The sequence below is a fragment of the Rhincodon typus genome, chromosome 27, assembly GCF_021869965.1.
Source record: "Rhincodon typus isolate 14 chromosome 27, sRhiTyp1.1, whole genome shotgun sequence".
NCBI lineage: Eukaryota > Metazoa > Chordata > Chondrichthyes > Orectolobiformes > Rhincodontidae > Rhincodon > Rhincodon typus.
In genome coordinates, this window is record NC_063358.1 from 14,618,860 (window position 1) to 14,644,343 (window position 25,484).

A 25,484-nucleotide genomic window follows, 5' to 3' on the forward strand; every position below is an offset into this window, starting at 1 on the left:
CTGCACCCCTAGTAATTGAAGTCTCTGCAAAAGGAAACCGATCTTCCCTGCCCACTCTATCCAAGCCCTTCATTATTTTGTACACCTCAATTAAGTCAGTCTGCTCTATTCTAAGGAAAACAGTCTAGCCTATCCAATCTTTGGTAGTTGAAATTTAAGTCCTGGCAGCATTATTGTAAATCTCCACTGTACTTTAGAGGAAGAACGTAAATTACATAATGTGAGCAGGTCCCACAGCAGCCTAACCAGTGTCTTGTATAGTTGCAATATTACCCCTCTGCTGTTGTACCTTGTTTGCTGAAGGAGAGCATCCTTTCTTCACTAATATAGCTATCTGTCTTGCATTGCTGGCAAGTCCTAATTGATTTGAATGGCTTGCTAGTCCATTTGACGAGGCAGTTCAGAGTTACCAAAGTACAAATGGGGGGAAAAATGTGGGCATTTAGGAAGGCCACTGTAGTTGTCATTTGTGAATTTTAAACTGCATGTTGACCGGACACACCAGATGTGTAAAGTAAAATGTAGAAGACTAATTTGTGGAGTACATCAGGAATTGTATCTTGGATCACAAAAAGCTACCTAGGAACAGGCTGTTTTAGATCTAGTAATGTGCAATGAGGTACGATTAATGAGTAGTTAATGATCCTCTAGAGTCTAGCAATCACAACATGAGAATTTTAAATTCAATTTGAGGGAGAGCAACTCTGGTCTCAAGTCGTGCCTTCAATTTAAATAAGGACAATTATAGAGTTATGAAGAAAGTGTTGTCTAACATATTACTTTAGACTAAGGCTGTTGTTTATCTCCCATTTGTTTCATTCAAGTTGGGTTAAGCTGTGATTAACTGCTGCCAATTTAAGCCACTGTTTTTGCAGATATTTCAATCAGATAATGGAACTCAGAAATTGATAGCCCATGTCTTATCAGTATCATGACTGCAACTGGGTGAAATACTTCGTAAAAAGGTTTCAATACAATTGATTTCGGGGAGATATTACAACAGTTAACTGAATAGATCTAGATTTTCTTTCTTTAACAATTCTTCGTTTATTTGTTTTAAGCATTTATCAGGGACAGCTATCATAGGGCTGCAAAGGGACAATTAGTCTCTTGAATTTCTCTTGCTAGTCATTTAGGCAGTGAATAATCTGTACCTTTTTTTAAACTTTGTCTTCTTCCTACCTTTATCATATCCATGCCTAGCTCAGTAAACGTGTTTTCAAGTTGAAGTTAGATGTTTCCTCAGCAGTATCCATAGACTTTCGAGGAGATTTGCCAATTTTCACCATAGCTGAAAAAAAACTTTGAATAAAATCTTTTCCTAGTTTTTGTCATCAATGACTTGTCATTTCAAAGCTTAACCATTTAAATGGGCTTGACTACTTTGCTTAAAAAAGAAAACAATATTCAAAGTTAAATGAACAGATTCCTGATGGATTTATTTAAGTGTTGCCTGATGTAATAATAGTACCATGCAGAGTACACTTGCTCTTTGGTATGTGGAGTTAGCTGGAGAAACAGGATGTGTTTATAAATGATCCCAGTGCTTCTAGATTGGTGTGAGACCACCAGCCCATGTTTTTCCCCTCTGCTTTCCATTGATCCCTCGGATTTGTTTGTATTCCTACTTGGTCTTTCAATGTTCTGGCTTATGTTGCTCAGGTCCGAGGCCGTGACAAACACATCAACAATCTGAAAAGGAAATGCCAGAAGGAGGCGGAACAGAACAGAGAGAAACAACAACGCATCGAAACTCTTGAGCGGTACCTGGCAGACTTGCCCACCTTGGATGACTATCAGAAGCAGAGCCGACAGGTGAGACTGATACTTGGCTGTCTTTTCCTGGATTATAGTGTAAATATTTGCAGAATGAGCATGGAAATTCACCTACTAGAAGCTTGACATTTCCAAATCTTCACCGCAACCAAATATAATTCCACAATGATGGCTAAGCTGCTGAACTGGACCCCATCTGCCTCTTCAGAAATGATCTCTTAGTGCTACTGAAGAGAGAATCAGAATCGGGGAGATCTAAGTGATCTGCTAGTATTTCTCTCATAACCAACATTAACAAGAGGTTTCTCCTAATTCTTTGCCTTTCCACAGGGCAAGGAAAACAGTTTTCCATCATTGTAGTAAGAATAGGCTACAAAACTTAAGCTTCTGTCAGATTGAAGTGGACAAGGTTAGAGTTCTGCTCTGTCACACCTCCGAGGTACGTGCTGGAAATTGAGCCCCACTATTCCTAGACTCATCACAAAAGTTGAAAAATTTTATAAAGTACAGTAAGATTGCTTAATCTTCTGACATCCTAGGTCTGAAAGTGTACACCAGGTTTCTATACATTTTTTTTTACACAATTCGACTAGTCTCAGGTCAATAATTATGAATCATTTGGTGTATAACTCCATTAATTGAAGTGCTAATCCCCATATAAATGTCCAATTTTACGTGCACGGAGGGAAAGAAAACGGTATTATAGATGGAGGGAAAACTGAGAAGCAGTTCCATGGTTCTTGTTCACTAAGATTTTGACGACTTGTGCTGGTCGGAACACTACATCTGTCATCCTTCTCTAGATGCTTTCAAAGTTTTGCAGGAAGCACAGTGGCTGGTTTTATTGATGATATAAGGTCTCTAACTCAACAATTAAAGCAATTCCTGCTGAAGGGGAAAAAAAACTGGTTTGTAAAGGCTTTCGGATTAAAATGGCTTTTCCTGAAAGCTCCTAAACTGTTTGTGGCTCAAAGTATCTCATTTGCAGCCCCAACCTGTTCACCTACCTAAGAACCAATCACCTGGTTGTTGGCAAGCAGAAGGCCTTTGTCATTGGTCAGTAGACTAGTGGCGAGTTATCAATCCGCTGTTTGTACCAACCAAAGTGTTTGTTTTTTTTTTGTTTTTTTTTTAATAATTTGTACACAGCTCCATGCCTTCAGTTGTCTGCAACCACATTTAACCACTGATCCAATAAGCAGCTCTCATTCCAGTCTGTAATTTTAAAATGCTGGAAAATAAAAAGGCATGGTCTTTACAGTTCTCTGGTATGTCTGGATTTAATTTGCATTGGTAACTGCTTCTTTCCATTTGAATCTAAAAACCACACCCCCCATCTGGCGTTTTGTCACGGCCCAAATGTTCCAGTCAGGATAAGAGCCCCTCTTTCTGACCTTGATGTGAGAAAACACTAAACTTGGTTTCCTCCAATTTTTATGGCTAGTCTTTTGATGTAGGATCCTTCAGAACTCAGCAAAGGAAACCCCCACAGGAGTTGCACCTTGTTCTTTTTAATGGCAATAGCTGCCATGTGTCGGTAAATGTTCACTAACAGACTGAAAAGTGTGAAACTTTTACACAGCTTTTCTGGATGTGCGTACACCTGTAAGGACGGTAAGGTGAGGTAAATAGGTAAGGGATCAGTAGCAGGTGGGATTGGAGATGTGGGTTATATAGTTAATCAGGAGTTAGATTGGATTTTTCCATCTACAGTTTCCTGGAGATGGTTACTATCCAGAGGTAAGATGGAACTGTCTGAAGCTTCTGACTAGGGCCTATGGTAATACCCTGCTTCCCAAGGTTCAAACATCCCTTGGCAATTTCCAGTGTCAACTTGTTGACAATTTTGAGAGTTCTGAAATGCATTTCTGGGCCTCAAATTTACAGTAAAACTCCCACATTCATAACCAATGTAGTGATTCCCTGGTTTTCGTATTTTATTCAGTCTTGATTCTTTTATGTAGTCACTCATGCGACATGGGCATCATTGGCTGCACCAGCATTTATTGCCCATCCCTAATTGCTCTTGAAGGTGCTGGTGAGCTGCTGCCTTGAACTGATGCAGTCCATGTGCTATAGGGAGACTCCCAATGCCATTGGGGAGGGAGTTCAAGATTTTGATCCAACGACCGTAAAGGAATGGTGATGTATTTCCAAGTCCGGATGGTGAGTGGCTTGGAGGGGAGCTTGCAGATAGTGGTGTTCCCACCGTTCGTGACTGGTACGACTGCAGAGCTTAGATTTGATCTGTTGGTTGTGGAATTGCTTAGCTCTATCGCTTGACAGAACAGTAGCTTCACCAGGTTGACACCACCTTTTTTAGTATGCCTCATGCATGCTCTTCTGTATATTCTATTGATTCACTTGCAGTAAATGTTGTTACGGAGTTTCATGGTGTGATCGTGTCAATGAGACAGTAAGATAGTGTTGAAAGTAGAGGTGTGGAGCTAGCAGCACAAATATATTTCAAACGGCTTAGTGCTACAAGTCCAGTTGCCTTTTTTTTGATCCCTAACTTAGTGATTTTGTTTTTCTTTCCCTTTTTTGGCAAAGCATTCCTTTGCCAAATAATGGGAACAAATTTGTTTCCACTGAGTAGCTTTAAGGATTACAATACAAGCTGCCTGCATTCAATTGGTAAATGCAGCACTGTGTGATGAAGGGAAGTTCATTATGAATCCTGAGTAAAGAGCAATGGCCCTTATGGGCCTGATAGAGGGGAAATACCTAGATTGAGAGCTGGTGTCTCGGCTGACTAGAATACTGTGTCTTTTTCCCAGGTGCAAGTATTCTGGATCACTGATGTTGTGTTTTTTTTTTTTTTTTGTCTTGTTGTAGCTGAAGGATGTGGAACTGCAATGTCAGCTTCTGCAGGGTACAGTGCTGGATCTGGAGACCAAACTTGGGGAATCTCGAGCACTATGTCGAGAAAAAGATAGCATCCTGGAGAAACAGAAGCAGAAAGAGTTGGAGCTGGTCTCCACGGTTCATGGGTAATGTAACCTGGCGGGTATTCTCATTTATTTCTTTTGGTCGGATTGTTTTACGTGGTTGGAATTTAAATTGTTTAGTTTTAGAGGCAATTATTCCTCATTCTCTCTGGCTCCTGTGTTTTAAATTATGCAATGCTAGTATTGGTCAGCTGCTGAGGTGCAGAATGGGGGATAGCCTTTTCGATGACTTCCCATTCAAAACCCAAATCTGTCTCCTCTCTTGGATGGTGAGTTGCCTGCCAAACATTTCTAGTATTTACAGTGACTATTAAAGTTGATCTAGTGCTAAATAAAGAAAAGCAAGGTGGGAGGCTATTCCTGGGAAGATAAGGGAATGAAAGCATTCTGTAATTGGAGTTTTCTTGAATAAGTACAGAATTGAGGCCCTGGCATAAATCTGAATTTGGAAGAGTTAAGTTTATATTTACAGATGATTATCACTGCCAGATAAGCTCAGCATTCCCATCTTGAGGGTTTCAGTTAATGGTGTTTTATAAGTACCCCTGTGCCGACAATGATTTCAGTCTATTTTGAGAAGTCATCTTCACATAATCAATTATACATTATTATTCTTCTTTATTGTATTTCCTAGCCAGAGTAACAACAGGGTTTTCACTTAAACTAGAGTTGTGGAATTGTTGCTGTAATGACTCGGGAAACCCGACTGGAAAGGAACGTTTTTCAATTTTGAACACCTAAATAAAATCATTACTCTTGGCTTACAAAGTCTTAGGAGACTGGGACAGACCGTTCAGCAGACCATCCTTAGGTCTGCTTTATGCTACTTCTTTTAACCACCACCAGTAAATCACCCATGTAGCCAATTAGAAATTTACATGCATTACAAGACCATCAAAAGTGAGAGAGGGTTAGGGAGAGCAGAAAGGAGCTAAATCAAAATGGAGTTGGGGGGACGGTGGGGGTGGGTGTGGGTGTCTGCTTGTATAGTTATCTCTCAAAACAATTTTCCCACCACCAAAAATCACTGACTTTCTTTTTGAAACTACTAACCACCACTGGTAAATCACCTGTGGAGCCAATTGAGACGTCTGCTTTATTGATTTTTTTTTTTTTTTTTTTTTAAAAAAAAAAACAACCTGTTCAGATGTTATTACATGCCTCTGGAGCAGGTGAGGGTTGAACCTGGGCCTCTTGGTCTAGGGGTGGGTTCACTACCACTGCGCCACAAGTGGGCTAAGACGATGAGTTCCAGCTAGGCAGGTCATTGCCTGTTACTGAGGGGAGATCACACTCAACGAGCTCAAGGACTATAATGATTTCCCCATGAATCCCTAGGGGTTATCACATCCCTCTTCCCCCAAATCCAAGGCATCCCCCTTGCACCTAGGCCGATGGGGCCCTTGTGTCACTTTGCCCATCGCCCCATTACAGTTGATTTCTGGGTCTGTTAGGGAAGCATATAATAATTAGTCTTCTGTGAAGACTCAGAGCTGTTGCAGGGGATCTTGTTTTTGGTGGCAACCTCCGACAGAGCTCATTCCAACTCTGTTTCCATCCCAAGTTCGAGTCTTTGTAGTCCTCAGTGCTGACTTGAGCTTTTAGCAGCAGGAGTTTCCTGTTTGCAGGATATTGATGATGGTGTGTCTGCTGAAACAACAATTCCTTCTGAGGATGGTTACTGCCAACAGAAGTGGTCAACGTGCATTTTGCAGTCTTCTCCCCAATTTTAACCATGTATAATACTGATCCCTTTTTTTCCTCCAAGGATAACTGCCAGAATCCACAGACAGGCATCACTGAAGTTCCTTTTATTACCTGGTTTAACAGCTCTGTCTGACCAATGCCACTGTGGCCCCTTTTTCTGGGCTTCTTTTTAGAGCATGACATAGGTGGATGTCAGCAGGGTCACCCAAGTTGGGTCTGAATTTCCCCTATTACTTAGACTTCGACTCTAAGGAACACAATGGAGTTGGAGCCCTTTTTATGGCCTTCACCACCTCTTCGACAGTGTATAATTTGTCCTTGTCAACACAGTACCTGAGGTATGTTACCTTGTTTACTTGGAACACTTTTTTAGATGGACACCAGCTGTAGAAGAATGCTGTAAAACTTCCTCCAAGTACTTTAAATATTCCTTTGCCATAATGTCTGAGATTAAAACATCATTCAGATTGCTATTCTGGGCACCTCTTGAGCGTCTCTCACCCTTTGAAAGATGGCACAAGCCAAAGATACCACAAAAGGCAAGCAAATGTACTAATACAGTCCTTTTGTGAGTATTCATAGTGACATACTTGCTGGAAGACCCCTCAAGCTCCAGTTGGAGGTAGGTATGACTCGTATGCAATTTGGAAAAGTGACCTGCAGCCAGATTTGTACGAGTCTTCTATGTGTGGCACAGGGTACTTGTCTCAGCAGCAAGCTCTGTTGACCACCAGCTTATAATTCCCACGGACGAACCAAATTGTAAGATTTTAAAATTAGGATTACTGACATAGTTATACTAAGCATATAATGTCAAATTCCCAATTCGGTTTCTACTTTGGATTGTAGGGCATAGGGGACCGGTTGTGCCTTCAAGTATTTAGGCTGGGCCTCTGGGTCTCCTTAGATGTTGGTCCTGATGCCTTTTATCCTCCCAAAGCACACTCAACATGCGTGAGGATACTTCCCAATGACTTCATATAGACTGCCAGTATCCATTTTTAAAGATTTGTTGCCAATCCAAGTAGATTTTCTGTAGTTAGTCCTTTCCTAAAAGGTTGGGAGCTGGCCCTTTCCCCATTACTGTCAGTAAAGGGAGTCTGACTGTCTGTGCCCATGTGGAACTGGGGTTAGTGATCCCAATAATACACAAGAGCACCCCAGTATATGTGGCCAGTCTAGTCTGTGTCCAGCAGGCTCAAAGGTAAGATGCCCCATCAGTTTCCTAAACACTCTTCTTTTCTTTTTTTCTCCCCAACAAAGATACAACCGCACCTGTCTACCTGCATGTTTGGGTGTCGCCATTTACCTGAATGGTTATCTCCATTGGGGCCACTTTGGGGGCAGTGATGCAATTTAGCTGTGTCAATTCCTCATCCTCAGGCAGATTTGCAGTCGGTTCTGCTATAATGTGGGTTTCTTCAACGCGAATTGGCTTTAACGTATTTGAAGAATTTAGACTGCTATTTGTAGAATGCAAACTTTCCTTGCCTGTATTAGCTATAATGTGATTCCAGCCCCACTAGTTTAAATGGTGCAGCTACTGTGCAATTTTCTTAATGCGAGATCACATGAGAATGGAACTGTCGCATTATATCAGAACCGACTATTTGCAAAGCCCTGTCTTGAGCTGGCTTCGCCTTTTGACATGGTTTTGCATTTCACCTGTTTTGGGTACCTTGTCTAGGGTGTACTCCAACTCTGTGACACACCCAAGTCATTCTTTCTTTCTTCTTTTTTGTTTCTAACTATTCACCACCCAGTAAAACACCAGTGCAGCCTATTGAATATTTACATGCAAAGCCTGTTACGGGCAATGCAAAACCATTGATCTGCTTTATGGATGTTTTTTTGAGCCACATGTTCAGAAGTGTTATTATACACCTCTGGAGCAGGTGGGACTCGAACCCAGGTCTCCTTGTTCAGAGGTAGGGACATTACTGATGTGCCGTAGACCCTTTTTGCTGGATCTGCTTTTTTTTCCTGAAATTAGCCTGTTCAGAGATGTTATTCCACACTTCTGGTGCAAGTGGGACTTGAACTCTGATTTCTAAATCCTAGAGGTAAGGATACCACCTCTGTGCCACAGGTTAAATTTCTCATCAATCAGTTTTTGACCTTTATTGACCTTTCAATAATCTCAAATGCAGGATGTAAATTTGTATTGGTTTAGACGTTTTAATTTAACCTGAGCAGATGTATTTTCCTACACCTCTGGAGTAGGTTGAACTTGAACCTGGGCTGCCTGGTCCAGTGGTTGGAATACTATCACTACACCATAAGAGGGCCTGATCACTGTACCACAAGTGAGCTTGGATGATGAGTTCTAGCTGGGCAAGCCATTACCTGTTACCGAGGGAGCTCATGCTTAATGACCTCCACAAGGAGGTTAATTAGTGATTTTCCTGTGGACCTTGTAGAGGTTGTCACAGCTGCATTTAACCAAATGCCACTTTAAGCCCTGACGACCCAAAGAGTATCACTGGTACACCTTTTTTTAATCTGCACAAGATATGAATATTTCGGGCACATGACTAAATTCTGTACTGACTCATTCCTTCTCACTGTCCTTCTTAAGGAGGTATTAATTGTAACATTATGTAATGCTATCTATCTTTCCTTCAGCCTGCAGGAGAAAGTTGCAAAGTGTCTGGAGGATGGTGTGAGGTTGCCAATCATGGATGTAGAGAAGCTGAAATGTGAGAGCAACAACCTCAAAGGAGATTATGAGCGAGCCATGAAGGTAAGTACCTACTATTCCATGGCAGACTAAATACAGCGTAATACCATAAGATATAAGAGCAGAATTAGGTTTTGGTCCATTGAGTCTTCTCCTCCATTCAATCATGCCTAATTATGTTTCTCAACCCCATTCTCCTGCCTTCTCCCTGATCCTTCTAACCTGATCCTGTAAGTAATCAAGAACCTACCAATCTCTGTCTTAAAAACACTCTGACTAGGCCTCCGTAGTCTTCTGCAGTAATGAGGAATAATTGAGGGCAAGTGATTAGCCAGTCAGAAAACTGATTTTCACTGTTTGCAGGACGTGTAAATTTGCTCCTGCATGTGTACATTTGGCTAGTGCAGTCAATCAAATTCCATCCTTAACTGTAGATCTGCAGAAGCTGTAAGGAAGCTCATTTCATGAGAAACCAATTACCAATGCTCCAGATATATGGCAGTCACTAAAACTGTGGCCATTTTTATTTAGTGAGGTTGCTGGATTTTAATTAATGTTTGTTTCAGGCATTGATTTCTGTCTGCTGTTCCATTATACAAACAGAAACTGCTATACCCTATAATCAGAACAAATCAAATTCTTGTTTTAAGTGTGTGGGATTTGACAGTCCTTTGCTCAGTTCATGAAAAAAAATCTTGAATGTAAACCGGCTGCTTTTGATGCAAGCGATCCCTTTTTTTTTGTACCAGTACATCTCCAGCCTGGGAAAGAGGCTCATCTTTCTGCTATTTCGTGCTGTCATAACTGAGCTTCAACAACAACAATGTCCCATAATTGGACATGGTACAATTTAGTAGGAATTGTGTTGTGTGTAGTATCGTGGCATGTGTAATACTGAGGTGTTCAGCTTTATATCTAATTAGTGAAAGATTCCTCATCAGCCAGATGAGCGATTTGTCAGCAGTTACTGTATATTCAATGCTTGCACTAATGCAGATTGTGCAAAGGGATTGGTGATTGGACTTGTAGTGCTATTTTATTCCTCTCACTATTTCAACAAGTTTTTGGCAAAATGATAAGTGTCAAATCTATGCTTAGAAGTCTTACCAGGATATATTTCACCTGGTTTTGGTCTTCGATGATCTTCTGACAGTGTTGAGCAGTCTTGGGTTCTGTTTCTCTGAGATGAGGTCAGGTAGTAACATTTTCCTCTGTATTTGTGATGTTTAAGTATTTAGACTCAAGCAATATCTTGAATTATTGACATCCGTTAACTTTGCACTTTTTCTTTGTGTTGTGACTTTAAGAACCCCACGTGGGCTTAAGGGTGAGAATTTAAGAAACAGGGAAAGGAAGGAGAAGCAAGTGCAATGCAGAAGTTTGAGTACAAGTTGTTTGGTTTAATGTTTGAGGTCAAGATTAAGTTCTTGATTTGGGATTTTTATTAGTTGCAGGGTTTGGAGGTTTGAGGGGCTCAAGTGTTGAGAGGTGGGCTTTATTGAGTGGGTTTAATTGTTGAAGTGGGGTACTTTTTTTTTTTAAGAAATTCTTATGCTGAGGCATAAGAGTATTAATGATAAGGCTAGGTTTCATCTGTTGTTGCCAGTGGTATTGCTCACCTTGGGAGGATTCATGAGCTCACCTGCCTGGGCACTGGGATTCCCATTGGAACATCCTCCAGGCAGCACTAATGGTATTGTGTGCACCCACCTAAAACAACTAGGATTTTCACTGTTTTAAAACCGCTTTACTGGCATTTTGCCAACTTTTTAAGATGTCTACCAGACCCCAAGTCTTTTAATGCTGCAATCCTGTTTGAAGTTTATCAGACGTCGAATTATCTAATCTCTAATTATTCTAATCTTCTAGTCCCTTGCAGTTTTTGTCGTTGACTATTTGTCTACTTCTGTGTTTGTATCGTGCTTTGATTCTCTGTTCTTGGTTGGGACTATCCTTGACCATTTTGGTGGTGAATGGCCCATGAAGTGCAGAGGACAATGCTCTGAACTTTAAGTTGATAATCCCGCCTCACTCTTGTTTGTATTCTTAATGTTGAAACTAAGAATCTACACGTTCCACTCTAACTTCTTACAGGACTTCAAAACACTGGATGAATTTGTTCTCGTGATTTTCAGGTTTCAACCAAATAATTCTCTCTTTATTGACAAAGAGACAGCAGCTTCTTACAAGCCCGTGCATCCCCCACCCCCCACTTGGTCTGAGCTGTTGGATACCTGTAGAGTAATCAATCAAATTGTGATTAGCCAGAAGTTACCAGTCAGCTTTAGAAATGTTATGAACAAAAAATAAGTCTGATTCAAACTGCGAGAAGTTCACCAAACTTGCCAAATTTTGACGTACCATTTCTGAACTTGGATTTTAACAATACCGAGGCCAGCATCCATGATACAATTGCTGAGATTTGGTGCACACCCATAAATGAAGATATGGAACAGGAAGCATTTCATCAGCCTTGCTGAGCTTTTACTCTACTCCTTTTTGAAGTTCAAATTGATAAAATATGGAAAATGCTATTTTTTTTGTCATTGCTTTTCTTCTACATGAGCAAATAATTTTAATCAATTTTATCTGCCTGGCTCCCGTATCCATTCCGTCCCTTTTACCCTTCTTCCTCTCTCCAATCTAATTCTGAATGTTTACATAGGTACTGCCTCCTGTCAATAAACATGAAAGTGAAATCCACAGCATCCGTTCTGAAGAAGATTGTCCTGCCTTTGCTTGTAAATCTCTTACATTCCATGTTGAATCAATGACCACTGACCCCTACACTATTGGTCTGTTACCACCTCCCCTGTTCCTTTTTTGTAATTTTAAGCACTTTTATCACATGCCTCTTTTAATCTGTTGCAACAAATAGAACTCCAATAGTATGTTCATTGTAGTCAATGAGGCAATATCCTGTTGAATCTGTGCTGAATGATGTATGAAGACTCCATATCCACCTTTAGTGTGTAGACCAAACTACCCGTTGTGCTTTTTAACTCTGGCTTTACTGAAGTGGTACTTGTTAGATAAGAACAATTAGGATTTTAATTAACTTTAAATATTATTGACTCAAGATCCTGCCCTTTTTAGCCTGTTTCTCCCCTGCTCCCTGCAGCACCCAATTCCTTTGGTATGCCACACCACCAAGCCTTGTTCTGGTCATGGTATAATTACATATCCAAAATGCCTTTCAGAAATACAGCAAAATTCCAAAGGCAAAAAGTGAAAAATTGGAAAGGAAACTTCAATGATAATCCTCTACAAGTAAATTCTGGTTTAGTCTTCCCTTCATAGAGAAGAAAATATTAAAAGATTGTACACGAGTAACACAATTGTCCTTGAGGATTAGGTTGCCAAAAAATACACGAAACGTGTATATTTTAAATACCTGTAGTAAATGAAAGTTGTGCTGTACTAAAGACCAGAACAAAATTGTCCAAAAGTGACAAAGGAGACATTGCATCAGCTAAAATTGGATAAATCATTAATTATATTGCATTTTACTCATTTGTGTGGGTAAATGTCACATTGTACATCACACTAACAGCGCAATTCCAAGGAAAGGAGATAACTGGTGGTCCACTTTAAATTTGTAGCAAGCCAAATACAGTTAGATGAAAGTTGGATGACAACTTCCTTAAATTACTTTGTAAATCTGTTCATAGTGATATTTAATGGCATTTTAGCTAACAGACTCTGACAGTGGAAACATTTGTGAACATCAACCTGATTAGGTCACTTCCTACCGAAGTTTGCCACTGTTTAGTTCTTGAGGTCACTTGTGGCTAATCTGCGGTGGTATGAAAATTGTCCCTGTCTTGTCTTCGGTGTTGTGTTTAAATGGAGCCCTCACTTGTGGCTTCAATTTAAACAAGTCCTTTAAATCCCTAGTTATCCATCAACATGCTGACTGACTGCTGTATCAGGGCACTGAAAAGCTGACTGGTCAAGGCAGCAAAAAGCTGTGTGCCAGTTTTGATTTTATTTAATAAGTAGGACTGGCTGGCAGATATCGGGTGGAGGGAGAGGAGGGCAGGGAACCCACGCCTGGAGCTTCAGTCCTGATGTGGCTTCTCTCTATTCCAGTTTGCACACATTATGATTGGGTGGGGAAATCTGGATAGTGGGAGTATGGAAAAGGAGGGCAGATCTGAGAGAATGAATCAGAACGGGATTGGAGAACAAGAATTGGAAGGTGAGTTGGGAGGGAAAGCAAGTTGTGAAGAGAGGTTTGTGGTTGGGGGTAAAGAGCTGATCACAATTTTTGGATGGAGTGGGCTGAGGAGAGATGGGGTTCAGTAAGTTATGTAGTGTCCAGCTGAAACTGACATCATACAAAAGTAACTTTAAAAAGATTTTCATATTTGATTTGCTTTTGCAAGTTGAACTATAGGGGACTTTTGAGAATAACCTGCTATATGTAACAATGGTGCTTTGTTCTTAATTTGTTATTGCTGGGACCGTGAGTAAATTTTGGGTATGTACCTTGTTCATGGGCTGTGGGTGATACTGGCGAGGCCAGTTTTTATTACCCTTTTTTTGAAAAGGTTAGTGAGTTTAAATGGGATCAGTTTGGAAAATAGTAGTTTGCAATGCACTGTTATTGTCCTTTCCTTCACTTCAACGTGCATAGTTCAGATAGGTCATGCCCTACTGTCCATACATGACCACAAGAAATGCTGTCGGTGACTTTTTTAAACATAAATGCATTGATACAGTCTTGATAGTAATAGGGGAAAACAGTGGGAAACAATGTTTCTACACACCTTGAAGTCTAATAATTGCACCCCATTTGAAATTGCCTGCAAGCCTTTGCAGTTCACTACAGGTCATCAAATATGCTGTAATTACATGATTCCCCAGAAATATTTCGACTATTTTTTGTCGTCTTAGTGTTTAACAATTGCTATCTACTATCTTATCTGCATTGTGCAGAAGGCAGGATATTTGCATAATGTAGATGGAGCATTCGATATTCCAGTGTATTGTATACAATTGTGTTGTGTAAAAGGGTCACAAGACTAGAACTAGTTATGTTCTTTTCAGATACTGTTTCTAATTCTTTGTTCATTTATTAGATCATAGATAAACAACAAAAAAGCATTGAGCAGCTTACCTCACAAGTACAGGTAAGAAGTTTCTAAAATATAATCACCTGTATAATTTACCTGGGCAAAAGGAAGTGAATGACACTCTCCTAAGCCCTGCATATTATGTTTCATTCTTGACCTTGCTGACGGCGTGAAAGTGTTGAATCTCTCTCTGGGCTGAACATGAACAGTTCCAAACCAGTTTCTGATTGTGCTGTAGCACAAAATTGACACCAATTTTTTTTGACAATGGCAATTTTTGTGTGTTAGGATGGTTTAAGCTATATGACAGTAACTCTGATTACACTACATTCTGTCTTGCTTTTAATGATGTGGAAGTGCTCAATAATACGAAGGACATGCTTTAAGATAAGTAAATAACAGTTGCCTTAAAATTGGGCAATAGAGTAGCTGATTTTTGCAGGGCTGACCATTTTGTTGGATGTCCTGTATCTGATCAGATGAGTTACATAGAATGTAAAGTGCAGAACCTCCTCCTGCCCTACTTTATCTAACTCAATCAGCATATGTTTCTACTTCCTTCCCTCATGTACTTGTCTAGCTTACATCGGATAACACCTGTGATCTTAGACTCCTTTCAGTTCACATTTCAGAGTTGCATTCAGTATCTTGGGGCTGGAGAGCAAGATTATTCAGCATTCTAGGCCTGATCATTATTAGATGACTATTGCTATTAAGCATGTAGTGAGGACAAAATTTGGCTTGGCTATGATGGCACCTTGCTGGTAAAGCCAGAGAACATCAATTGATTTGGTCACCATGGCACTGTCCTGTAGTCACTTCTCTTTGAGGAGAGTGAGGACCAGCTGCAGTGATGAGATTATTGAAATACTTTTAACCTCTATTTCCGTGTATCAAAATGTGTAGGCTCTGCAAGAACGTGTGGCACAAGAAGAAGGAACAAGTCAGGGTCTTCGTGAGGAGCTATCTGGGAAGGAGAATGGATCACAGTTACTGAGGAAGGCCATGAAAGAGGTGAGAACAGTGATTTGTAAGCTGCTTTTGCATCAATTGCTGCAGTTCCCAAAGTGTGGTGCCCTCTGATGATAAAACTGGTCTAACATACTAAAATGGGCTTTTGTAATGACCAGTTGTTAGTGGATCTTTTAAGCTATTGGACTTGGCAATTCTGAATGTTTTACATTATAGCTATTTGTTCATTGTGGTTTTTGACATTCCTACCTGATCATTCAGTTCTAGCATCATAGGAATTAGGAGCAGGAATAGGCAATTCAGCCCTTTGTTCCTGCTCTGCCATTTAACATGATCATGGCTGATTTTATCCTGGTCTCAACTGTACTTCCCTGGCTCCTCCCGATCGCCCGTTATCCCACTTCTCATTAAAAACACATCTGTTTCTTTCTTGGATCTGTTGATTCTGATTCTTTGTCCACTGCACTCCGGGACAGTGAGTTCCACAGTTTCAAAACCTTTTGAGAGAAGTAGTTTCTCTTCTTTTCAGTTTTGGACCTACCTGCCCTCAGTCTATACTTATGACCTCTTGCCTGAGACTGTCCCTCAAGGAGGAGCATTTGTTCAATGTTCACCTTATCAATTCCCTTTTAGCATTTTATATACTTCAATCAGATCCCACGACCCCTGCTCCCTCCCCCCCCCTCTCCGCCCCTTCTGAACTCCAGCAAGTACAAGACCAAGCTATTCGACAGCCCTTTGATTCCAGGGATGAATCTGGTGAACCACTTCTGAACTGCTTCCAGTGCCAACACACCCTTCAAACTTGACACAATACTCCAGGTCACGCCAACACCTTTATATAATTGCAACAACGTTACTTTTATAATCCAGTCCTTTGGCAATAAATGCCAGGATTATAATGGCCAAAATGGACAATCTTCCACTTAGCCACATTTTAAACTCTATCTGTCAGATTCTGGCTCATTTTGTTGTCTATCAATATCCATCTGTAAACTCTTTATTTCCTCATCAACAGCTTGCTTTCCCACTTTTAGTATCATCCACAAATTTTGCTATGTTACACTCTGTCCTTGCTTGCAGATCATTTATATAGATTGTAAATATTTGAGGTCAGAGAACTGAACTCTGGCACCCAATGTTACAGTTCACCATCCAGAGAAGGACCCATTTATCTGACCCTCTGCATTCGTCAGCCAGCCAGCCAGCCAATCCTCTATACAAGACAATACTGTGCCCTTCATATCCCTCTAGGATCTAACCTTCTGGATCCGTCTTTTTGTGGCATCTTGTCTAATGCCTTCTGGAAGTTCTAGATATACCACATCCACTGGATTCCCATTATCCATCTTGCTGGTTATATCCTCCAAGAACTTCAGGCAACTTTGTAAGGCATGTCTTGCCCTTCATGAAACCATGCTGACACTAGTGAATTGAACTTTATTTTTCCAAGTTTCAGTTATCTCCTCCGTTATGGTTGACTCCAGCAACTTCCCCACTGCAGAGGTCAAACTAACTGGTCTATAGTTTCCCACATTTTGCCTATCTCCCTTTCTTTTAAATAAGGGTGTCACAGCATGTTTCCAATACACTGGTACCTTTTCTCGAGTCCAGAGAATTTTCGAATATAATAACTTATGGATCCACTATCTCTGTTGCCATCTCCTTTTCTTTCACACCTTTAGGGTGCAGGTCATCAGGCCCCAGGGACTTATCTGCCTTTAATCCCATTAGTTTACTTAATACATTCTCCCTACTTATAGTTCAGTTACATATAATGATTTATAATGGCAGCTTTGGAACTGGTGAGTTTTTATCTGCCCACAGAGGGGAAGAAATTATGACCTTCTGTTTATGCCACCTGTTGGACATTAGCAATATACTGTGCTTCAGCCTATTGTTATATTGGCATCTTGCTGAATGAGGGTTTCTGATATTGGGGGAAGCGTGAATGGTGGACAATTAAATATCTAAGAGGAAGGGGATATTTCATCATTATCCTTGTCCTCAATGTTGTGGGAGCCCAGCCCCTTGGTGCTAAAGACCAAGCTGAAGTATTTGCAGCTATCTTTTTAGCCAGAAGTGTTCTGTGGATGATCCACCTTTGTCTTCTCCTGAGGTCCCTAGCATCATAGATTCTGTCAATTTGATTCACTTCACTTCCCCTGGTATTGATTATTGATTAAATGGCTGAAGACACTGAATACTGCAAAGGCTGTAGGCCTTCACATCGATTGCTGGAATGTTGAATGCTTGTGCCTCAGAATTAGCTAAACCTCTAGCCAAACTGTTCCACTACAACTACAACACTGGCATCTTGCTGGCTAGTGACTGCTAATTGTCTATTCTTAATCACCAGCAAAGTGATTGAAAAGCCATTGACAGTGCTATCAAGGAGCATTTGCTCAGAGTAACCTGCTTACTGATGCTCAGTTTGAGTTCCATCAGTTGCTCAGCTCCTGACCTTCTAATAGCCTTGGTCCAAATATAGAGCTGAACACCAGAATGGGTTAGAGTGACCTCCCTTGAAGTCAAGGACCTATTTGAATGAGCTTGGCATCAAAAATCCCAGGAAAGCTGGAGCCATTGGGAACGTCAGGTGGGGTGGGGTTGTGGGAGGGGCAGTCTCCTCATTGGTTGTAATCATAACAAGCACAATGGAAGATGATTGCAGTTGTTGGAGGTCAATAATTTCAGTCCAAGACAGTCTCTGCATGAGTTCCTTAGGATAGTGTCTTGTACGCAATCATCGGTAATTATCCCCCCCCTCATAACGTCACGAGTGGGAGTGTTTGCTACTGATTGTCGAATGTCGAGTACCATTTAATGACTCATGCTGGAGCAGCCCATGTCCATATTCAGCCTGGCTTAGGTTGCTATGTGGTAACTAACTACCAGTACCAGACAATAACTATCTCCAAAAAGAATGAACCTCAAGGTACGATTGTTAAATTCTGTCATTGCTATTGCTGAATCCTCTACACTCTGCGTCATCTGGTTACCATTGACCAGAAACCAAACTCCACTAGTCCTATATATTACTGTAGTCACAAGAGTAGGTGAGAGGCAAAGCATTCGCTGCAAGTGAATCCCCTGTTTCCCCAAAACCTGTCCTCCATCTACAAGGCAGAGATCGGGAATTTGATAGAATGCTCACCACTTGCCTGGATGAAAGAAATTTGACACAGAGCAAAAAAGACTACTTGATTAGCACCCCATCCACAGTATTTCATGTTTATTCCTGCATCACTTATGCATTGTGGAAGCAGTGTACACAATCTAAAGTAATTCACCAGATTCTTCCAACATTATGTTCCAAACCTGTAACCTTTAGTAGCTGGAAGACCAGGGCAGTGTGTTCATGAGGGATGATACCACCTGCAAGTTTCCTCCATGCTACACTTTATCCTGACTTGGACCTATATGGCCGTTCTTTCATTGTTGCTGGGTCGTAAACTGGGAACTCCCTTCAGAACAGCACAACGGGTGCATCTATACACCATGCACTGCATGGTTCCAGGAACGCAGCTCCCATCACCTTTTCCGGGACAACTTTTTTAAAAAAAAAAAAAAAAACAAGTGCTCATCTGGCCAGCGATGCCCACGTTCCATGTATCTTTTTTCTTTTGAAAAAAAGAGAAGGAATGAACATCTTGATCCTTTGGCTGCGCGAACAGCCTTTATCTGTACATACTCCTATTAAACAGGTTACTAGCTCCTTTGAATTTGCTGTTCTCCATTTTCTTAAGGGTGGGTGGTATAGCTTGTCATTAGTACGCAAGCTTGTGTCATGGCTCTATATTAATGATCATTAGTTTTTAATGCAATAAATATTCAGGCCTAGTATAATTTGATTTTTATTTCTTGCCACTGTACACTTCAACATTTAAGCTAGGTTTGTAACTTTTGTTTGAAAGCCCTTGTCAGGATGGTACTTTCCCATCCAGTCACCTCTGCTCTCCTTCCAGTGCTTTCCACAATTGCCCAACCATAAACTAGAGGTGGCTATTGCAATAGCTGTTGGTATAGAACCACACCCCTTGTGATACACTGTACCTGTTGGGTATAAACAAATTAAATAAAATGGTGCATTACCTGATTATGGATTCTTACTGATGTCAAGGTAACGTGCACAGCCGGATGTTTAACCTGTTTTACGTACTAGTGTTTGCTGTGCATCAGATGCTAGTATGTAGCTAAATAATGGTACAAGTAGCTGTATCTTGTGTGTGTTTGCCTGAATCTGGGTGTAAATTTACATTTGGTGAAAGTGCCAGTTGTGCTATGCCCTCCTAGGAAGGTAAACTGTATTAGAGTGGAAGGGCATTATCAAGCTGTTTTGACAATTCCTTGGTTTAGTGTGGAACCCTTCAGATAGGTCATCTGACTGCTGAATAACGTAATCCCCATCCATCCCAAAAGTCAAAACTGAGACTGATATTACAAAGCAGATTCATTATTTTATGTATAAATGAAAAAGGGAGTTAGTGATGGAGAAGAGTGGCGCAGTGCCTCAGTGCTTAGTACTGCTGCCTCAGCGCCAGGGACTCGGGTTCAATTCCATCCTCGGGTGACTGTCTGTGTGGAGTTTGCACGTTCTCCCTGTGTCTGCGTGGGTTTTCTCCAGGTGCTCTGGTTTCCTCCCATAGTCCAAAGATGTGCAGGCTAGGTGGATTGGCCATGCTAAATTGCCCATGGTGTTCAGGGATGTGTAGATTAGGTGGGTTATGCAGGATGGGTCTGAGTGGGATGCTTTGAGGATTGCTATGGACTTGTTGGGCCAAAGGGCCTGTTTTCACACTGTAGGGATTCTACGAATATACAATTGTGTGCCATAACTTAAAACACAGTTACAGCTCAAGGCTTCAGCACAAATTAGAAGACTCTTTTTAAAAAGAAAGTTACGTGTATCAAAATACAACTTGATACTTTGCTGTCTTTTCTAGCTTTCTGCCCAGAATCAGGAGCTGATTGAAAGGAATTTGACTCTTCAGGAACAGTTGGGACAGCTGGACCAGAGCAGGCAGCCTCCGTCTGAAAGCATGCAGCTGTTGGAGAAGCTGCATCGTGAGCTGGCTAGGAGTTTGCATGATCTTCAGGCGATCTGTAACATTCTTACGCAGAGAACCCAAGGCAAAGATCCCAACCTCTCTCTGCTGCTGGGGATCCAATGTAAGTAACCAGTGTGCTTGCACTCTTTGAATAATCCTTTCCTAATGACAGCACATGAGCATCCAAAACCATTTAGTAGAGAATTGGTGTTTGGATTATTAGCCCAGAGAATTTGAGATGAAAATCCCAGCATAGATATTTTAATAATCAACTTCTATACATAAAATGCCAGAATCGGTTGTCAAAACTTGTATTTATCCAGGACCTTGAATGTAATAAAATCTCCAAGGAATCTACACTGAATTGTTTATAAAGCAGTTTGAGACCTAGCTACCCAAGGCAGTATGAAGGTGGATAGTCAAAGGTAGGTTTTGAAGAGCAGTTTAAAAGAGGAGAGATTTAGGGAGACAGTTTGAGAGCTGAGATCTAGGCATCTGAGACCAGTCAATATTGGAGCAGTTAAAATAGAAATGTTGAAGTAGCCCAATTAGGAAATTGCAAATATCTCAAGTGGAATTTTGAAGATTAGATTTGGAGGGGCAAGAGCAGGGAGTGAATTTTAGAATCAAAGAATCTTAAAAATATGCATTTTGTTTAACTGTATTTCAGTTAGTTCAGTGAGCGCAGATGTGAAAGGTGAATGGGACTTAATGTGCATGTGCAATAGACTCAGAGCGGAGTGATCTCAAAATTATCATTTTTAAAACCCGGTTTGCTTGGTAATGTTCTTGTCTAGTCAGTGAATATGTTGCACATTTTAATACTGTGCTGTAAGATGGTATTTAAATCAGCCATGATTTTTTTCTCTATCTTATTCCCACACCTCCCTCTCCTCCCAATCTTCAATTATCCTGAAGACTGCTCTGCATAAGCACAGAGTGGCCTCTTGTGGTCACTTGTGGTGGTTTCTGGTCCTGCCATACTGACCCATAGTCTGAGTAACTGACTGCCTTCAGGAAAGGTGGGAGAAGAAATTTGAAATTACATTGCTTGATAATTACAATCTAGTTTTAGGGAAAAGCAGATTCTTCTCTCACTTTAGATAATTTGGTAGAACTTCCACTTAACATTTCAATGTTTTACTTATCAATCACAAAAAAAACCTGCATCCATTTATTGACTCAAATTGTCAGTACTGGGAATAGCAATTGTCCAAATCTAATTTTGAAGGATGGCACAGGTTTTACAGGGAGCTATTGACAGATTTGAAAGGAATTACATTTCATTATCAAACTATCAGTGAATGTACAGTTGACTTCAAGGGATAACTAAGCCAATGGAGGAGGGTAATCCAGTGGGAGTAGTTCCTACTTCAGTTTCTTGCTCAACTCAAGGGGTTCAAGGCTCAAATAAGCTGAAGTTGCCTAGATTGACAAAGGAATATGCTTTAACAACGGTAGATATTGAGCTGTTGGTGGGGTGGAGGGAGGTATTTTAAAACTTCTGGAGGTCTTTTTGAAGGGGAAATGAAGGACAGGGCTTGATGGAAAGAGCAGCTAGGTGCTGTAACAGACACAACCTGTTGATTGCAAACCTGTGAAATGTGTTTGGGCACTATCAACTCTGTCCTATTGAAGGCCTAGTGCATAGATTGGCGCTGCTCAGGTTTGAGTGAGGAGTTTCTGCAGTAGAAATGATTGGTCTATTGCGGAATGTTGTCAAATCAGGCAGAAAACAGGCATTCTGGTTGTTATTAATCTTGGTCTGTAGTACACAATACTGACCATGTGCTTGACATGAAAGTTCCTCAACTTTAAGCATAGAAAAGATGAGATAGGGACGGAATGGATGATCAAATAACTGGGAATGGAGTTTGAGGTAGGAATGGGCTGGGTTCTGTTAAGGATAATCCTCCATTGACTAGACAGATTGGTTGGTGTTTTTCCTGGTCTCTGCTTTATGTTCTTGTGTTGAATTACTTGCTTTCTTCAGCGATGCATTACTCCAGTGCAGAAGAAGGGAATTGGCAGAACACGGAGCTACTGACCAAGAGACTGGCTGAAGTGAGGCAACTGGGCAGAGACATCGATGAGTTGAGGACTAGGATTTCGGATCGATATGCTCAGGACATGGGAGACAACTGCATTACGCAGTAAATGTGTGCACTGGGAGTGGGTGTGGAGGACACCGTGCTGGATTTTTGTATTGAATATTCTGGTAAATGCCTTGATTGAGTACAAATCAGGAAAGAAGTTCACAAACTTGCCACAACTAGGTTTCTTGTAAGGTAGAAAGAAGTGATCTAATTTGCAGCTGTGAAACTTGCATCATCTTTGTGCAGCAAACAGGCAACTGCCTTCCTCTGTCTGCACTTCAATAAATAGTCAAACTGCAAAATAAGTGCTTGTGCACTCACTTTGAGTAATGTCATTCTCTTGTTTCTAGTGAAAGTGGCAATGTAACTTTTGTAGTAACTACAAAGACAACATACTGTGGATGCTGGAGATCTGCATTGAAATTCAAATAGGAGCACTCGGCAGGCCTGACAGCATCTGGATTAGGAGACATGGTTAATATTTGTACGGAGCCTTTTCAGAATGAATGTGTTATCTCTGTTTCTTTTTTCACAGATGGTTTCTGGCCTGCTGAGTTTTTTCAGCAATTCCTATTTTAACTTCTATTAAATTTTTGTATTTAATGACAGCTCCTAGATTGTCTGCAATTCTGTCTTAGCTTCAGATGTTTAGTGGTGAAAGTATAATCCTAGGGGTGGTTAATCTGCTCTTTTGAGAGGGATATTACAGTTAACCATTTTGAGACCAAGTATGAACTACTTTCAAGCCAACTGTGTTAATCTTCTCGGGTGTACACTTTTTCAGATATAAAGGAGTGAGTTGCTTAATCATCAACTTAACGGTGTATCAGCAGGATAGATCAAGTTTAGGGTAATATTTCCATCATTTAACAATCCCAATCTCATTATAGAAAGTTGTGACATTTCCTGGAGAGCATGTTCTGGTATTATTTGAGACAGAGATACTGAGTGGTATGGTGCAAGCTGGACTGTAATGCATCTGTGCAATTACCCTAGCCCACACTGTAAACTGTGTAGTTATCCCCAGCTCTTTCATTTTCAAACATGTATTTTTAAAAGTGGTGAAGTTGGCTTTCGTCAGAATAAAGTATTTTAGTCCATTTGGACCATTTCCAACACCCAGTGCCTATATCATCCAATCCCAGGTCAGGACTACACTCTTCCCATTAGCCTTCTGCCCTCCTTGCCTATATTCCCTAACTTCTCAATGAAACCTGTTTGACAAGGTTTCCACTTCATATCCACCTTGGGATCTTGGTGAAAATTGGGAACTTAGGAACTGAATTGAGACAACTCTCCACTGCCAGACCCTCGTATATCAAACTAATTTTCTAAATTCTGCAGGAAACTTGAAATTACAATTATTTTAAATGAATTTAGTCTTTCAGTAGTCCTGAGAATCTCGGAACTGGACCACATGCTGTTCTGTAAAGTTGAGAGATTTTCAAATTATGCACTAGCATAGTATGAAAAGAGCATGTCACTATCGCAGTGCCTGACTATGCATCTGTTACGATTCACTGTGCGGAGAGACGTCACTGAAAGTAATGCATTTAGCCTTGTGTAAATTGCATTGAGCAAATCCCATGGACCAGAAATGATCAATGGTTATTTGTTAGACCAGGCAATGCTGCGCAGTGTTCACTCAAGATCCTTGGTTTCCTGGGGGAGAGGTGATAACTGATGCATCACGTTTCTGCAGACAGATAAAGCTATATAATTGTATATCATGTATAATTGAGAAGATTTTAATTTCCACATCCCTTGTCTGCATTTTCTGAGACTGACAGTTTCTTGCTTGTTTTCAGTTGATTTCCAGCATTCACAGTTTTTAAAGTCTGTTGCACTTGTGCATTTTTAAAGATAAATTGAAAGGAATTACTCCTCTTCAAGTAACACTAATCTGTCTCCTTGTCCAGTATCCTGCTCAATGAAAGGTTTCCTTTTGTATTATGACTGTCTGATGTAAAACTGGCCAGTTTCTGAACTTCTATCCAACTACGAATTGATTTTATTTCCTTTTTCATAATGAAAAAAATGAAGATTTCAGGATACTGAATAATTAATATGTGAAAAGACTGGAAAAGTGTACCCTGCGATCAGAACTGCAGCTCAGGATATCTCTCGAATTTTATCTGAATAGGATTGGTGTGATGGAGTCAAACTCGCACTGCCTTGCTTTGCCTTGAAAATATGTTTGTTTGTACTAATTTTATTACAATTTTTGTACTTTTTGATGTAAGAATATTTATAAATTTCATATGTAATTACACTTGTATTTGCAAATAAAATTCTCTATTTAACTGGCTGTGCACCTGGTGTACATTTTGCATTGACTTCATGTTTTGATAACCCCCTTGAGGGAAAGTAATATTATCTATCCCAGCCCAGAGTTTCCAATAATGACTTTCTTCTAGTTTTCTTTGGTGACAGTTTGGTTGCCCAAGGTGATTTGTTTCTTCTGCAGGAGGAGATTGTAGTATCACAGACTTCCAGGTTCTAATGTCTCTCACTGGCCGCTTTCAGTTTTACACTTGCCCTACTTAATTGAGTCCCACTCGGGCAAAGCCAGTAAAAATTTTCATCCCCTTCCTATCTTTGTCAGCTCTGCTGAGAATGGTGTTCCTCCAATCGTGTTTTTTTTTCTTTGTACATTGTTGATTTTCAACTCTACCTTTCTCTATTTTTAAGTACTACTTGAAACTCCATCCCACCCCCTTACAATTGTGGTCTGTTGTGATCCCAGTTACTGCTGGCAAATCACAGCCCAAAATGAAGTCTAGCTTGATAGATCGTTTAAGTTCCTTTTTAATTTGATGTGGCAGACTTTCACTTAAACACAAGCACATCAGGTTGCAGATTTGGTATTAATAATAAAATGTTCTTGTGCGAAAGAAAAATAAAATAAACCAAGCTACCTACTTTTGTTCATTTGTCGGGATGAGGATGTTGCTAGCTAGGCCAGGATTATTTGCCCAATCACCAATTGCTCAGATGGTAGTTAAGAGTTAACCATGGTGCTGTGGGTCTGGAGTCGCATGTAGGCCAGACCAGGTAAGGATAGCAGATTTTTCCTTACCTAAAGTACGTTAGTGAACCAGATGGTTTTTCTGATAATTGGCAATGGATTCTGGTCATCACTTAGCCCCTTAATTCCAGGTTTCTTTTTCCAT

General features: G+C 40.5%; 1 protein-coding gene across 4 annotated transcripts in view; it reads left to right on the top strand.

The window, feature by feature from the left end:
- Positions 1 to 24,619, top strand: part of cep85 (centrosomal protein 85) — an 84,929-nt gene extending 60,310 nt beyond the window's left edge. For all 4 annotated transcript variants that reach the window (XM_048613026.1, XM_048613025.1, XM_048613024.1 and 1 more), the window contains 7 exons: positions 1,663 to 1,815; positions 4,615 to 4,769; positions 9,060 to 9,177; positions 14,199 to 14,249; positions 15,099 to 15,206; positions 20,111 to 20,336; positions 22,209 to 24,619. In XM_048613026.1, the coding sequence (XP_048468983.1) occupies positions 1,663 to 1,815; positions 4,615 to 4,769; positions 9,060 to 9,177; positions 14,199 to 14,249; positions 15,099 to 15,206; positions 20,111 to 20,336; positions 22,209 to 22,372 (975 nt within the window). In that variant the 3' untranslated portion in view covers positions 22,373 to 24,619. The remainder of the gene's footprint in view (positions 1 to 1,662; positions 1,816 to 4,614; positions 4,770 to 9,059; positions 9,178 to 14,198; positions 14,250 to 15,098; positions 15,207 to 20,110; positions 20,337 to 22,208) is intronic.
- The last annotated feature ends 865 nt before the right edge of the window (positions 24,620 to 25,484 follow it).